The sequence below is a fragment of the Megascapheus bottae genome, chromosome 18 (genome assembly GCF_031878675.1).
Source record: "Megascapheus bottae isolate mThoBot1 chromosome 18, mThoBot2.hap1, whole genome shotgun sequence".
NCBI classification, from domain to species: Eukaryota; Metazoa; Chordata; class Mammalia; order Rodentia; family Geomyidae; genus Megascapheus; species Megascapheus bottae.
In genome coordinates this window covers 37,666,250-37,682,790 of record NC_143526.1, presented here as the reverse complement: position 1 = coordinate 37,682,790, position 16,541 = coordinate 37,666,250, and the positions used below count along the sequence as shown (strand labels likewise).

At 50.5% G+C, this 16,541-nt stretch overlaps 1 protein-coding gene across 3 annotated transcripts in view; it reads right to left on the bottom strand.

Moving 5' to 3' along the window:
* The window catches only part of Hnf4a (hepatocyte nuclear factor 4 alpha), a 34,971-nt gene extending 19,467 nt beyond the window's left edge, over positions 1-15,504 (bottom strand). For 2 of the 3 annotated variants that reach the window (XM_090352398.1, XM_090352400.1), the window contains exons 1-3: positions 5,666-5,924; positions 1,935-2,109; positions 212-306 (exon numbers count right to left, since the gene is read on the bottom strand). In XM_090352398.1, coding sequence (XP_090208524.1) covers positions 212-306; positions 1,935-2,109; positions 5,666-5,780 — 385 coding nt within the window. In that variant the 5' untranslated portion in view covers positions 5,781-5,924. Of the gene's footprint in view, positions 1-211; positions 307-1,934; positions 2,110-5,665; positions 5,925-15,412 lie in introns of those variants that run through there. The other variant, XM_090352399.1, reaches the window with a different exon arrangement.
* Positions 15,505-16,541: the final 1,037 nt, after the last annotated feature.

Genomic DNA, 16,541 nt, shown 5'->3' with positions numbered 1-16,541 from the left:
GTAGCTCAGTGGGAGCTTATCTCTGAATCTTTCTCAAGACCAAGCCCAGCCGCTCCCTGTGGTCAGGTTTCCAGGCCCTCCCTCCTTTTAGCCATTAGCCAGTCACCCTGGGGCCTGTCCCTGAGCCATAAAGTATGGCTACAGTTGTAAATGACGGTGGGGAGCTCGGGTGCAGGTGTGGCAGTGGGGTGCAGGGAGGGCCGAGGCTCACCTTCCTTCTTCATGCCAGCCCGGAAGCACTTCTTAAGCCTGCAGTAGCGACACTGGTTCCTCTTGTCTTTGTCCACCACACACTGCCGGCTAAATCTGTTGAGGGCTTTGGATGGTTGGATGGAGCAGAGACAGCTTCCCCACTCTTAGAACAGAACACGGACCCTGGCCACTGGTTCATCCCCAGCCTTTTGGCTCTATCTCTGCCCCCTGGGAATTCCCATGTTAACCCATCAGGACCCAGAAGGAGACTTATGGACTCTCTGAGAATATGCTTATCCTGTTCAGTAGGGGAGAAACTGAGGTACAGAGGGTGACAAATGGCTTGGGGTGGGAGGCATTAGAGCTCATCTGGGAGGCACTAGAGCTGAGTTGTGAACTTTTGTCACTTGAGTATCAGTGTATTGTGCTTCCCACTACATCCTGTGAGAGTTCAAAGCTCCTAGCAGGCTCCTGGTTAAGGCTCGGAGTCAGTACTTGGCCTGTCGATGCCACTCTGGGGCCCGGGAGGCAGAGGCCACACAGAAGTTGGACAGGTTGTGTGGGAGGGGAGGGGGGGTTAAGGGTCCAACTCTGGCTCTACCATTAATCCAAAATGGCTGACCTCAAACAGATTCCCAGCCCTCCAAGCCACGGCTTCCTCATCTATAAAGTGGGAATAATAGATGTCCCTCGGAGGGGCTATGACAGGTGACCGTGAAGTAATTCAGGGATGGAGCTGGCAAGGAGCCACACAGATTAAATTTTATTTTTAAGTTTTGTCGGTCATGGGGTTTGAACTCAGGGCCTGGGCACTGTCCCTGAGCTCTTCTGCTCAAGGCTAGCACTCTAGCACTTTGAGCCACAGTGCCACTTCTGGTTTTCTGGTGGTTAATTGGAAATAAGACTCACAGACTTTCCTGCTCTGGCTGGCTTTGAACCATGATTCTCAGGTCTCAGCTTTCTGAATAGCTAGGATTACAGGCATGAGCTACCAGTGCTACATAAAATGGCAGTTGCTTTCACATGAGGGATCTTCAAAGCCATGGAGAGCCCTTGGGGTAGGCAGATGGTTCACATGCTTGTGCATGCGTGCATGCGTGTGTGTGTGTGTGTGTGTGTGTGTGTGTGTGTAAGTGCATGAGCTCTGATACTAAGACTTTAACTCAGGGCCTGTCCACTGTTTGTTTAGCCATCTCAAGCATTTGAACCATTTTTGCCTTTTTGGTGGATCACTGGAGATAAAAGTGTCACTGACTTTCCTGCCCACACTGGCATCGAATAGCAGTCCTCAGATCCTAGCCTCCTGAGTAGCGAGATTTATAGGCATGAGCCAGCAGCCCCTTCCAGGTCACATTTTTTTTTTTTTGCCAGTTGTGGGGCTTGAACTTAGGGCCTGAGCACTGTCCTTGGACTTTTTCTCAAGGCTAGAGCTCCACCACTTGAGGCATAGCACCACTTCCAGCTTTTTTCTATGTATGTGGTATCGAGGAATTGAACCCGGGTCTTCGTACATGCTAGGCAAGCACTCTACCACTAGGCCAAACTCCTGGCCCACATTTTTTTTTAAGGTTAATAAATGGAGTTGCTAGAGTAGCTCTTCCTATCTAGACCCACAAGGCCTAAGGGCCTGAAAAATTCTGAAGGTCTCAAAGGCCAGCTGCCCCCAGGAAGGAGAAAAGAGCCCTGGGAGACAGGAGTTGCAATGCACCTGTGTCCCTGCTGAGGCAATGGATGCTGCTCACCTGCAGGAGTACATGTGGTTCTTCCTCACGCTCCTCCTGAAGAAACCCTTGCAGCCGTCACAGCTCGATGCGCCGTAGTGCTTGCCCGTCGCCCGGTCCCCACAGATAGCACACAGGGCGCTGACACCCAGGCTGTTGGGCGCGTTGAGGTTGGTGCTTTCTGATGGGGTTGTATCTGTGCCAGAAGGGAAGAAGTGAGGATCCAGGAAGAGCAAAGACCACTATGAGCCATGCCAGTCCCTTTGATGCCTACTTGGGGCTGTGGACAAGAGGCAAGGACAGATACTCGCTACGGACCAAGTCTTGTTCTTTCTCAGCTTAGGGCCCAGATACTCTGCTAACTCTTCTGGTGAGCCAGGAAGACATGTTGATCGATACCACTCGTTCCTCTGTCTCCCTGGAGGGTCATGGCTGGGGCCTGAGCACTTCTGGAACACACCCTGCTCCAGAGGTCAAAGCCTCTGTACCAGTACCAACACTGGTGAGGATGTCATGGCTTGGGGACCAGATCCCTGGGCCTAAAGTTGATGCTATAGCTAACTGGTAACCTTGGGCAAGCTCCCTCTTCTTGCTAGCTGGCCTCAGTTTCCCCCCCTCAAAGTGGGTAATTTAATTGGTCTAGTTGTTTTCAGATTTTTAGACAGTTTTGGCACTCAACACCTTCTTCAGGGGGAAATAAATCTTTTACTAGGATAATCCTTTAGAGATGATTAACACTATGATTCCCATTGTCCCCTACCCCCACTCCATAGAGGAATACCCCTCTCCTCTCCTCTCCTCTCCTCTCCTCTCCTCTCCTCTCCTCTCCTCTCCTCTCCTCTCCTCTCTTCTCTTCTCCTCTCCTGTTTCTACAGAAACTCTAAATAATTGGAGTGAACCATACTGTTGGAGGCCTGTGATTGGGATAAATCCCAGTGGCTTGTTTGGTTGTATGGCATTGGGTGTGCTTGTTTGTTTCTTCATGGCTTTGTCTTTCCCTCTCTTGTAAACTAAGAAGCATCAGGATTTCCTAGGGCTGCTCTGAGGATCTGCCAATCAGGGCTGGTGAAAGTGCTTGGCACAGTAGCTCTACATCCATACTTGTGAGCCATTTTCTTTCCTGCAGAAGAAACTTCAGCCTCTATGCCCAAGTTTCCTGGCTGAACATCTCCTGGGACTCCTAAGTGTGCCCAAGAGTACAGCCCCCTCCACTTGGTGAATTATTCCTGGAGACGGGGATAATTGTTAAGCCACATTTGTGCCCTTTCTCCTGCAGCCTCTCCCCACCACTAACCCCCAGAGAGAGCTGACCCCACACGTCCTTGCCACTCAGGAAGAGGTCTGGCAATGAGCCCCCAACCTGAGTGGATGCCTGTCTTCCCCTGAGGTCAGTAGGTCACCCCATTTTCCAGGTGAGGATATTGAGGCTCAGAGATGACAAGTGACTTAGCCAGCATTATCACTGTGAGGAGAGGGACTGGTGTGCTGGACTCCTCGGGTCCTTCTGCTGAGCTTGGGTGTCTGTCAGGCCTTCTAAGAAATAAGGACTACCCACTTTACACTGGCTGTTGCTTCTGGTTTGAGAGTAGGGGAGGGGGATGGGGAAAACGTTCTTGGAGCCTCAGAGCCACCAGCTCAGAATGTATCCTTTGGGGGACAATTTCACACAACCTCAGCTCCCAGACCACTGCAAAATCCAGCCTTAGGAAAAGCAAGCCCTTCTTACAGATGCTCAGAGTCCTTGAGATGACCCTGGGAGCTAGGACCAGACACCGGGGCAAATCCTCAGGAACCTTGCTATTTTCTGAGGAGGCCTCACAACAGGACTACTAGTTATCATTGTGCGAGATTTTTGTTTGTTTGTTTTTTGTTGGTCATGGGGCTTAAACTCAGGGTCTGGGCACGGCCCATGAGTTTTTTTTTTTTTTTGCACAAAACTAGCACTCTACCACACTGAGTCACAGCACCACTTCCAGTTTTCTAGTGGTTAATTAGAGATAAAAGTCTCACAGATTTTTCTGCCTGTGCTGGCTTCAAACCATGATCCTCAGATCTCAGCCTCCTGAGTAGCTAGGATTACAGACGTGAGCCACCCGCACCAGGCTTATTCTTGTTTTATAGAGAAGGAAACTGACTCGGGGGAGGAAAACAGCGTGCTGTGCTCACAAAGGGAGGAAGGACCTTTCTGGTTTCAGACCAATTTAACACTAGGGATTCACAGCCATGGGGTTTGGCCTCTTCTTTGGGGACCCAAGGGCCCTGGGCTTTGCTAGAAGCATGGCAGCACCACACCGGCCCAGGGCAGCAGAAGCTCATTTACCATTTCCTCGGGGCCTCTCCCATGATTCCCAGGGAGCCTCCTAAAATCTTGCTGGCCAACAGCCCCACGATGAACTCCTTTTGTAGAAAATACAGAGGCCAAGAGAGGAGGTGACATATCCAAGGTCACATAGTGTGTGCAAGCGGGCAGGGGAGCAACTGATGAGGCAGAGCAGGGGCAATGCCCAGACTCGGCCTTCTCTCCTCCTCCTACTCCTCCTCCTCCTTCTTGCTGCATCAATCTCAGCTTTCCAGACCTTAGCCAGAGCCACAGCCTCCCTCCGAGGCTCTGTCAGAGCCACCAGTGGAAGGCAGTGACAACCTCAGGTCTGGGAGAGGAGGAATGCAGAAGGGCCTTTCCCTCCAGGAGCTTCCTGGCATCCGGGCGTCCTCCCTCCTCAGGGCTATACACTTGGCTGAGACACTCACAAGCAGCAACATCCGCACACAAAACAATGTGTTGTGGAGGTGAATCTCCTCTAGCAAATGGCAACATGAAAGAATCCACACACTCACATGCATCAGGGAAATGGGGCCCCAGCTGTGGGGGGGGGAAGGGGGCACACACTCAGCAAGCACAACCCTGGGCATATACAAAATGCCAGGCAGCAGACACAGGCACACAAACACACCCACATTCACAACCGTAGTGTACGCACATGTACAGCATATGTGCACACACATAGATACACACACTTGTATTGCTTACACAGCTAAGTAAGGACAGTCACCTCTCAAGACATAGAGAGACCCATGCAATGGACAGAAGGCATGGAGATAGCACACAACTGAACACAAGCCTGTTCCTACAGGTACAGTCTGCCCCCACAGTATACCATTCCGCCCACTGCCTACATGGAAATGGGGGAGCACACCACATGAACTCGCAGCGCACACAGCTGCACTGGCCTTTGCTCAGCAAACCTCGGAGAGTCCCATTGTCCCTGAGCCCCAGTTCCCCTAAGAAAGTCCCACAGACACTTGGGGATCCACTCAGATGGTCCAGCAACCATCTTCAGGAACAGAATATACCTTCCCATCTCTCTCACCTAGGCGCAGGGGACTGAAGAGAGGGTTGTGTCTGCCTGCATTACAGAAGCTGGACGCCAAGGAGGCGCTCGCCATCCTGTCCCTTTTACTGGTGACACTCGGAGAACTGTCACTTGGGCTGGGAAAGAGCCCAGAGAAAATCTGGGGTCTATTTTTGCTGGAATTTGCACCGTGTAGGCCTCCCTCACCCACAATGCCTCTGGTCCTGGTACTTGGGTCCATTTGCTTCACTTGGAAATACCTGTGCCAGCCTATAGGACCCATCTGCCATTTCCTATCATTCTCCTCCCACCGCAAAGTTGAGTGCCAAAGATCCGCTCCCATCCCCGGGCACACCTGCCCCAACTGGCGCACACCTGGGCAGCACACCTGCCCTCACCTACCATTGCCCATCGTCAACACCTGCACATTCTCAAATTCCAGCGTGGTGTAGGCCGGATCCAGCGCAGCACTGTAGTCGGCCATGTCCATGTCGACCAGGGTTTTGGAGAGGCGCATTCTCCCCTGCCCACGCCTCAGCCACCTGCCCTGCCCAGGGTGCTCACCCCAAGCCTCTGGGCTGAGCCCCAGTCTCCGCCCCTGGCCTCCCCCCTGCCTCCTCCCAGGTCCCCTCTCTGCCTTCCTTCCTTTCAAACTGTCCTCTGGGAGGCTCAGCCTGGCGTCTGGGCCTAGCCTCTGCTGGGGTGGAGGCTCTGTGGGGAGGGGTAGGGGTTAATGGTTAATCGTCCCCTGCTGCCGGATGGGCTGGGCAGACCTGCAGGGATTTGGCTGTTTGTTGGATTCTGACTGACACCCAGGGTGCTAATTACAACTGTTGGGGCCCTAACACCGATGTTCAGCCATCCTTTCTGTAAGGCAGGCACGGTAACTCTCCGTGCTCATTCTCCCACATGCTCAGACCACCTCGAAGACACCCTGCTTCAATCATGTCCAGAATCCTTGTGTTCTGCCTCCCGTGCTCGGCACAGATAAAGCTGCCTCTGAGTTGGAAACACGAATTCCAGGCCCAGACACTGCTCTCATGGAGTCACTGTTCTGGGAGCTCCGTTTCTTTCTGGCTCTCCATCTATCCACCGGGAGCAGAGTGGACTGGAGGTTTTAGATCCCCCTCCCTGGTTCTCAGTGGCCTGACAGAACCCACCACCAGCCCCCACTGCTCCCAGCTGTTCTGGCAGGGCCAGACTCTATCCATCACTGATTGATTCCCTGACTCCCTGGCTCCCACCCCCTCCCAGAATAGGCCAAGATAAAGTCTGCTGCCATAGACCTGGGTTTGCATTCAGGCGCCTACCTCCCGCTAGTTGTGAGTCTAGGTCAATGATTTTCTCTCTGAGACTCACTTTCCTTCTCTATAAAATGGATAACCAATCTCAAAGGGTGGTTTGGGCATTATTAAAAGACAGATGGTATAAGAAAAACATCAGGCTAACATATCTCACATACACTCTGCTTTCCTCAGCTCGTTATTATTACTTTTTTCAAAAATGAGTTCTTTTATATGATGAGTTGCACTTTTTTGTACAATTATTTAAAGATAATAAAAAATAAATTTATGTAGCCTAGGCTGGCCTCCACTTGACTATCTGCTCTAGGTGAGTTTCCAACTCTTGCTCTTCTTGCCTACAGTAGGGAATACAGAGCTGTATTACCATCCCTGCATTTGCTACTATTCTTGACGCCTTCCACAATGTTAGGACAAGGGGTCATGGCCACACCTGCCCTTTTGAAGTGGGCTCTGAAAATAATGCAGCCTGTCTGGTCCAATCTCAGCTCCTGTCGCCCCTGTCCTCTGTCCCTCCGTGCCCTTTGCTGCTGACATTTTTTTTCAAGAGCTTCCCAAACTAGCTGCAGAGATAGAGTCAAAACAGAAGGAGAGCAGAGACTTGGGGGAAACTGGGAGCCTGTCCTGCTCTGTGGGCTGGAGGACAGATTGGAAGGATGTGGCAGTAGCCTAGAACAAGAGTAGGACAATGAGCGGGTGCCAGCTCCTGAGTGGAAGGGTGGGGGAATTAATGGGTGAGTGGATTAGGAATGTGAGAATTGGAGGCAGGGTGAGCTAGTAATTGAATGAATTTTTTTGTGAATTAAATACTGGACAAATAGAGGAAGATGGTTTGGTGTGTTTGAGGGCTGAGGAGGCGTCTTTTCCATACTCTCCCAACCATTCAAAGCTCTTACATGGTCCTATGTGTTTTGTTCTCTCTCCCCCTAGAGTCTGGAATTGACATAATGGGGAAGAAGGTGGGAGAGGAAAGGGGTGGGATTTGGTGCCTGGGGCCTTTAAACCCTAGCTGTCATTATTTGAATTCCTTTGTTCAAGCCACATCTTTTCTTAGGGCTTCACTTTTCCATCCATCAAATGAAAAGAAGATCCTGGTCCAGTCACTTCTTCACTAGAACGAGACATTGAGGTAGGAAGGAGGCAGACAAGGGCCCCCAACCCACATCCTGAGATGTGATAGAAACTAGAAGTTGACTACAAGTGCTAGTGATTCCTCCATCCATCCATCCATCCATCCATCCATCCTCACTCCATCAATTTGGGGGACAGGGCTAGGAGGGTGGGAAAAGAAGACCCAACCCCAGGTCTCTGCCACCTAGGACAAGCCACCTGAGACTATTTCCTATCCAACCCAGCAGCCTGTGTCCAAATGAACTGTCAGGGACCTTTCTACCTCTCTGAATATGGAATGTAATCATTGGCAAGCTGGAATTTAATTGGGTGACAAAATAACAGTGTATCTCTTTATAGATGAAAACTTAGGTTGAATCAAAAGAGGTCTACGATCAAATAGGGTCAGCAGTACCATACCATACTAACATAAAAAACAACCTACTAAACCCAGGGCTCATGTCAGTAATCCTAGCTACTTAGGAGGCTGAGAGCTGAGGATCTCAGTTCAAAGACAGCCCAAGCAGAAAAGTCTGTAAGACTTTTATCCCCAATTAACTCCCAATAACTAACTAACTAACTAACTTAATTAATTAATTAAAGTTGGAAGTGGAGCTGAGGGGCAAGTGGTAAAGTGCCAGCCTTCAGAAAAAAAAAAAAAAAAAAAAAGCTAAGGAACAGGCCCTAAGTTCAGGCTCCAGTACTGATACACACACACAGCTTTCTACTAACAGGAAAGCCTGTACATGAAGAGCTACCAAGTACAAAAATCCATGGCTTACCAAGAGACAGTGTACACAAACTGTGTGGTGGCATGTTTCAGACCCATGTCCTGCCCCATTATAGCCTGCTCACAGCAAAGCTCCCCTTCATCAACTGTAAATTGCATAATCTCTTCCATTCACCACTTTTACTCCACCTTTAGCCAACTCCAAACAATATTTTCCAGGCCACCTCCCCCCTGTAAATGCCACATTGCCTGTGAGATCTACCAGCTCTGGGAACTCAAGCACATTATGCTGACCCACTCATTGGTTTCTCCTGTTGGAAAATGGTTCCAATCTGCAGTTCTGTCTAAGATCAACCTATCAGGTTCTCAAGCACTCCCCCAACTCCTCAACTCTTCTACCACTGTCCTTTAGGGGCATACACTAGAGATCTTGGAACCAGACAGACTGGAATAAAAATCCAAGCATCATGGTTTTCCAAACTCTGGAACTTCAGGTTCTACTCTCAATATTGCTTTTAACATTAAGACACACACACACACACACACACACACACACACACACACACACAATGGAAGGGAAGTCTTCCTCGTGAGGGCAGGAATCGATTAGTATTAGTGTGCAGTGGTCCTCTGTCCCCACACATTTGGTTAGTAGCAAGGTTTTAATCAACCTCATGTAGCAAATACTCTGGGAAGGAGGTGGAAAAGGGGGAGCACACCTGAATGTGTACTGGCCGTCTATACATCTAGTCTTTTACATTTGACTGATGATTGTTTGGCTGATTGAATGAGTGAGATAGGGTCTTGCTGTGTTGCCCAGAGTTGTCTGGACTTCCTGGGACTCAGTGGGTCCTCCTGCCTCAGCCTCCCGAAGGCCAGGACTACAGGTGCATGCCACCGGGCCTGACCATTGTACAGACTTTTTTTCCCCTCGCTATCATTCCCTAAACATTATAACATAACAACTGTTTACACAGCATTCACATGTACCAGGTAGGATTACATCATCTAGAAAGGATTTAAAGCATAAGGGAGGATGCATAGAGGTCATATGCAAATATATCCCAGTTTATACCAAGGACTTGAGCAACTTCAGATTTCATATGGCAACAAGTGAGAGGTGGTAGGGAGAGGTGTCCTGGAACCCCCTGGAACAGAGGTCCAGGGGCACCTGGAGAGGACAATAATCATGGTTAGGGTCCCTGGCCATGGACTCTGAGCCATTAGTCGGATGAATCTTGGGAATCAGGACCTCATCTCCAGAAAGCTCTTAGGTAGGGGTGCTCTCAATGCCATCCATCGAGCAGCTATCCTTGCCCTCTGTCCCTGCCCCTTGGGGCTGCCTGGACATATCCATGTCTAGAGGCATCCTACAGACACCTGGCCACCTCAGAGCCACCTGGCCCTTGGCTTTCCCTAGTGCTCCCCACGCTACTTCTCTTCCCTTTTTCTTCTCCCACCTGCCTCCTGGGGCGCGGTCTGGGGAGAAGCGGGACTTATCAAGACAAAGAACAAAAGTCGTGGGGAAAAGAAGCCAAGAGCCATCTCCACTCTGGGGTAGGGCCCTTCAGTTCGCCCCTTTGAAATTTCAAATTCCAGTTTGTGGACAAAGTCCTAACTATCTCACAATATAGGTCCCCAACTGCTGACCAAACTCCAGTCCAGGCAGCCACCTGGCCCCAGGCTGGCCCAGCCTGGCCGCTCTCAAGTTCCAAGAGTAGGATTACTGGGCAGCTGGGGTCTGCCAGGCAATCCCTGGAATCTCCCTGGGGAGACCCTTGTCTCCCATCTGAGAGGACTGGCCTCTGCCTGGAGCTGCGATCTGACGCTTGCTGGTGCCAACGGCAGACACCAGGTAGGTGCCCTCTGGTGCTTATCTGGGCCTCTTTGTTCCTCCTGGAGCTTCAAGTCCTACTCATCCTGTCATGGCTAAAATCCCCATTTGGACCTCTCAGAACCTTCAAGCAGAAGGGCTGTCTCCTTAACCCGGCCACAGGCAATGGTTATATCAAGAAACTCAGTGAACAGCAGCTGCCATATCAGGGACCATTGAATGACAATGGATCTGGGGTTCTCTCAGAGCCTCTGAATGTGGAAAGGTCTTATTCCAGGTCACCAGATGGTGGCATGTGAATTTTGTCTTTACAAGGAGTTGGGGACTCCTGCTTTCCTTCCTACAGACTGTAGATGGCTGTGTATGTTCATTCCATGATTGGTGGCCAACCAGATGCCACAAGACTAGTGCTGAGAGCAAGATGAAGGAGATGAGGCTGAAAGCCAGTGGGTTTGGAAGGAAACAACGTGCATGTGGTTAACTGATAACTGGCCCCTATCCCTGGGCCTCCACCAGCCTCTTCCTCCCTCCCTCCACTCAGCGTGAATAAGATGAACTTACCTGCCTGCTAATCATTGCTGAGCCTGTTGATTTTGCCTTAAAAAATTAACTGGGCATGAGTTTGCGGTTTGCCTCACCCCTAACCCTGCGAAGGCAGGGGAGGGCAGAAGGCCTCCTGGGTTATGCAAGAAGCCGCTGGCCTCGGCGTGCACAGCCAGCAGCCAGCCTCCGCTGGCCCTCCAAAGGGATGATTTTGCTCCAGAGTCAACAGTCTGCCTGTGTCCCTGCTCTGGGTCCTGAGCAAATTTGCTCGGGTTACCAAAGAGAGATAAAAGGCAGTGGGGGTGCTTTCCAGAGAGGGACGCGATGCAGCAGCTTTGAGCACTGAGCTCCGGATTCCAAAATCCGGTGTTGTCACAGCCTAGCATGCCTCTGGGGTGGAAGTGGGCTGGGGCTTTTTCAGGCTGTGTGCTGGGGTTCCCAGAAGCTAAGGGAGGGCACCCACACGGGTTCACTTAGAAGAGATCCCAGCCTCAGCGCCTGAGTGTGCAGATAGGGAAATGCATGCACACAAAGCAAGGAGGGATGTGGCTCAGCCAAGGACACAGAGGTCACCCCAAGCATCCTGGGTTTCTCATGGGTGCAACAGGATGTCCAGCATCCTTTAGGCCTAAGTCATATGCTGAAGGGCATCACTGACAAGATGGCGCCATCTGTAAAGTCACCATTCTCCTCTCCCTCCCAGAACTAGAAGAAAGAGCTCCCCAACTCAGGGGGTTCCACCCGACATTGGGGTCCTGTAGTCCTCTGAGGACAATTGGAACCAGCAGCACTGAGGCTGCAGGTCACAGCTCTGACTTGGCCTCATTCAGTCTCTGAAAGGGTCAGGCACAGAACTGTGGCCTGGGGCTTTTGAGCCCTCTGAGTTTCCGTTTGTTTCCCCTGTGAATAATAACTCACTCCAGATCAGCGTGAGGGGGAAGCGGAACCCAAGATGGGCATTTAGAATCAAGGCCAGGCTGTGTGAGGGGCTTCCTATGTCTTAGTTCATGGATTCTCAAGCCACTCTGTGCCTTAAGCACAGTTGTTGTTGTGTTTGTTGTCATGGTTGTTTTTTAAATCATCACTCTGTGGACCACAGGCAGCAAGAGGTTGAGTCATGTGCTCATGCTCACACAGCTCGTAAGAAATCAGAAGAAAGGCCCAAACCCAAAACCAAACAGGCTCCAAAATCTCTATGCTAACCTCCATGCTTGCCTGCCCTTCCGAGCCTGCCACATACGCAGGACAGGCTCCATGAAGGCCAGCCAGCTGTAGGCCATGGATGTCACGTTGAACAGAGAGCAAGGCATTGTGGGAGATGCTGACCAGAGGGAGGAGGTCAGGCAGAAAGGATGGCCTGGGTTGTGATCAGAAAGAAACCCAGGAGGCCTTGGGTGCGAGGTCTGTGTGCCTCCTGCCAGGTGGCTTGTGACATCTGAACAAGTGGTACTCTTCTCTTGTTTATATGCTCAGCTCTTCTGTTTATGTTCCTGACTTTATCTGCAGGGTGACCTTGGGAGCTAGATGGGACCTGTCCAATCCCTACAGGATTAGCGGGGGGGGGGGGGTAACGGGGAGCCCCTGCCCACATCAAGCTCTGGTCTAGGGGTGAAGGGGGGGCCTAAGGAAAGAGTCTATATCCAAGAAGTCATCTTTAATCTCCCTGCATTCTTATTCTAAGGGGCCCTAGGAATTTGCCTGGAGGTCACTGAGAGGAAGTGTTTGGAAATCCTGAGACTTAGGCCAGGATCATTGTGTACAGTTGCACAGGTGGCTCATTGCACAAATGTTTTCCAGGGCTGAGTGGGGGTGGGAATCCAGACCCTGTCCTGAAGCCCATGGAGCGTGGCCTGCCCTGAGGTGGAGATGGGTACTTTTTATTTAGCTGTATAAAGGCATCCTAGAAGTTACTGGGTATCTGCCCTAGCTCTGGTTCCAGCCATTCTTGAACGAAGGTCATTCCCCTCCTTGGTCTTGGTTTCCTATTCAGGTCTCTAGCACACAGCAGAGATTCAATCTAAACAGTGAGAGAATCATCTGGGGTCTTTAAAAAAAACAAAAACAAAAGCCCAAGGATGCTTATGACAAACATGGTGGATCACACCTGTAATCTCAGCTGCTCAAGAGGCAGAAATGGAGAGAATCAAGGTAGAGTGCTTGCTTAGCAAGCTCGAAGACACAGGTTCCATTCCTCAGTACCACATATATAGAAAATGCCAGAAGTGGTGCTGTGGCTGGTGGAGCTCTAGTCTTGAGAAAGCCCGAGGACAGTGCTCATGCCCTGAGTTCATGCAGTAGGGCTGGCAAATAAATAAATAAATAAATAGTAAGACCTTGCCTGAAACATCCTAAAGCAAAAAAAGAAAAGAGGTAAGGCTCAAGTGGTAGGGTGCCTGACGCATGCTTGAGGTTCTAGGTTTTATCTCCAGCACCACAATGAAACAAAACAGCACAAAGCCTCCACCACAGACCAAACATCAGTTCGAGTGGGTGGTATTAAGCATAAGTAATTTTGAAATTCCAAAGTGCTGTTCTTGTGTAGTTACAATTGCAACCCATCAAAGGAAGCCTTGAAAACTGGGGCTAGAAATGCTTTGGTGAGGGTTCGAGTTTTACATCAGACTGCAACTGGCCCAAATTTGAGTGAGGTTCTTAGTCACCCGTGGTCAGCCTTATCTTTGGCTTATACATTAGTCTGATTCCAGTGACCAGTACTGTTGCTATTGGCAACAGGATACTGACTTAAAATCAAGGGCCCTTCCAGATCAAAGATGCAGAGATGTGGAGACGGGTTGCCACTGTGGTTACCCACCTGACCCATTATTAAAATGCAAGTGATTACATTAATTACTGCTTCTACTTTGCCTCATTTGTTAAAAGTTTTGCACTGCAGAACCATCACCATATTTTCATGGTTCAAAATCAAAAGTATGAGCTGGGTGCCAGTGGCTCACACCTGTAATCCTAGCTACTCAGAAGGTTGAGATCTGAGGATTGCAATTTGAGGCCAGTCGGGGCAAGAAAGTCTGTGAGACTTTCTCCAGAAAACTGGAGTCTATGGCTCAAAGTAGTAGAGCCCTAGCCTTGAGTAAGAAAGCTCAGGGACAGTGCCCAGGCCCCGGGTTCAAGCTCCAGGAATGGCAAAAAAAAACAAACCCAAAACCCAAAATTAAATTGTTTTAAAAGGCACCGCACTGGCTCCTGGCCATCGATTCTGTCCAACTTTTTCAGCCCATGATTCTTTCTCTTACTTTTCTTCCACAGCTTCTGAGAGCCTTTTGGAAAGCTGTCATATTAAGAACAAGACCCTACAGTGAGCCCTGCCTCCCTACCTCTTACATGATTCCCATTGCTTTTTGCATTTACTATTATAGGCTGGCGCTTTGCTAGGACCGTGAAAGTTCTGACAAGAAGAAACAATGCAAGCAAGGAACATTCTTTTCCCAGTAATCTGGTGTTTGTTCTCTACACTGTGGCCTTCTGGGAAGGCTGTCCCTCCCTCCCTGAGAATTTTCCTGGGCAGCCCTGTCCTTCCTAGACTGGGCTTCCATAGTGTCTGGGCTCCAAAGCCCCCCTCACATAAACAGAGCCCAGTGAGTAGGCGCCACCCCTGGGGCTTGGTGGTTGTGCTCTCTGGCATGGTGGAACCTCTCCAGTGCTATTTGTCATTCTCTCCTTGTGGCAGGAAGACAGGGGGAAGGGGAGGAGCCAGGAAAAGGGAACAGACTCCAGGGGGCAGGAGCCCGAGGGGGCTCTTCCTGAAACTCAGCAGGAGGGGTCTGGAAGATAGAAGTGGCAAAGATTTTGTTGTTGGTGGTGTTGGTGGTGGTGGTGATGGTGCTTGAACTGGGTGCTGTTCATGCTTAAGACTAGATAGAGCTCTACCACTTGAGCCTGGGCACTGTCCTTAAGGTGTTTTTGCTCAAGGCTAGTACTCTACCACTTGAGTCACTGCTCTTTATTTCTGGTTTTCTGGAATTTAATTGGAGATAAGAGTTTCATGGAATTTTCTTCCCTACGATGGCTTTGAACCATGGTCCTTAGGATCTCAGCCTCCCGAGGACGAAGGATTACAGGTGTGAGCCACCAGCATCCAAATGCTCTATTTTGAGATAGCATCTTGCTTTTTGTCCAGGCCAGTCTGTACTGTGATTCCTCATTTATGCTTCCCACATAGCTGGGAGGACTGACGTACGCCACCATACCGGGCTCTTAGTTGAGATAAGGCTGTCTTGAAATTTTAGCTCAGTCTGGCCTCTAACCACAATCCTCCTGTTTTCAGCTTCTCTTGGCTGACTCACTTTAGTTCATTGATTTGGAGCAAGTCGCTTTCCTTCTCTGTGCCTCCATCTCCCTGTGTGCAAGGTGAATATTTTACAGTTGGTCTAATAGGCATCTTGGGAGCTGCCTACCTGATGGAGACCTCGGGGCTCCCTTCACCTTGTTAGGGGATGTGGCTCCTGTTCTGGCCAGAATACCATTCAGCCATTCAGGGATTTGGCCTTCCTGGTCTGTGGGCTGAGGATAAAGCGCTCCATACTGCTTCAGATTGTGGCCTCCTTCCCTTGCTTTCAAGGACTCTCCCCACCCACTGATTCTTCCTCCACACAGGCGGGGAGTCAGGACAGTACCTGATGGGTCCTGGGGGAATCCCTGGCCCCCTTCTGACATCCTCCTGGCACTGTGGCGTCACGCACGGCGGGCGACCTCTTCATCCTTGTGCCAGCTCCTGCTGCCACCCTGGAACCCAAGACCCTGGGAGGGCTGCTAGAGAGCTAATCCCTTAATGCTAGTCACAATGAGATTTCAGGGATGGTGGCCGGTGGTCACCATGGAGACTGGACCTGGGCAGGTCCCAGGCAGGGAATAAGCCACAGGGTTCAGCAAGGGGGCCCAGGAGACCCAACTTGAACAGGAGTGGGGACACAACACAAGCCGGGCCCTCCTGCTGCCTCTCCATGCTCTCCCACTACACCAACAAGCCCCCTCTCGGGAAGTTTACCTCCCCACCCCCCATGCAGGGTTCGGGTTCTCAGCCAGGTAGCTTTTCTAGAAGCAAACAGGCCTCCAGAATCTGCCAGATGTGAGTTTGAAGTTCAGCTTTTCTCTCTTAGACTGCATTGGAATGGCCCTTTGCTTTTCCCAAGCCTCAGTTTCTCCATCTAAGGAGGAGCATGGCGCCATCCTGGAATCACTCCTGTGGGAGCTGGCACCCAGGCAACGCTCCCTGTCAGAGTGCTGTCACACACATCGTACTTTTCTCTCTGGGCATGCTATTCCTCCAGCCGACCTTGGTCATCTTCCTTTAGGAAGTCCCACCGACTATCTTCCCACAGTCCCCAGGAACTTCACACCATTGTGGCTAAATCAGACAGTAAATGTTGGCCTCCTCCTGGGGGCAGAGTTTTCCCAGAACCCAGCTGGGTTGGCTGGATAATGGGTGAACTGGTGAAGTCACCTGTTCACCTGTGCTAACACCCCCTGAATGTTTATTCAGGGCTATTACTGTGGGTGCTGGAGAACAGCAACCCAAGATCCCTCCTTCACAGGGTCCCATTGGAATTTCAGATGAAAATGGATTTTTTTTTTCCTTTTCCTTTTTCTTTTGGCACAAGTAGATCCCAAATGCAGCACCAGGGCAGAACTTGCTCTTTAGAAGTTTGCTGCTTCTCCCAAGTCCCAATCTAATGGCTCTGGACTGGTAACCCTATTCTCCTTTCTAACCTTTCAAGAAAAGGAGGGTTGGCAAAGCCAGAAGGT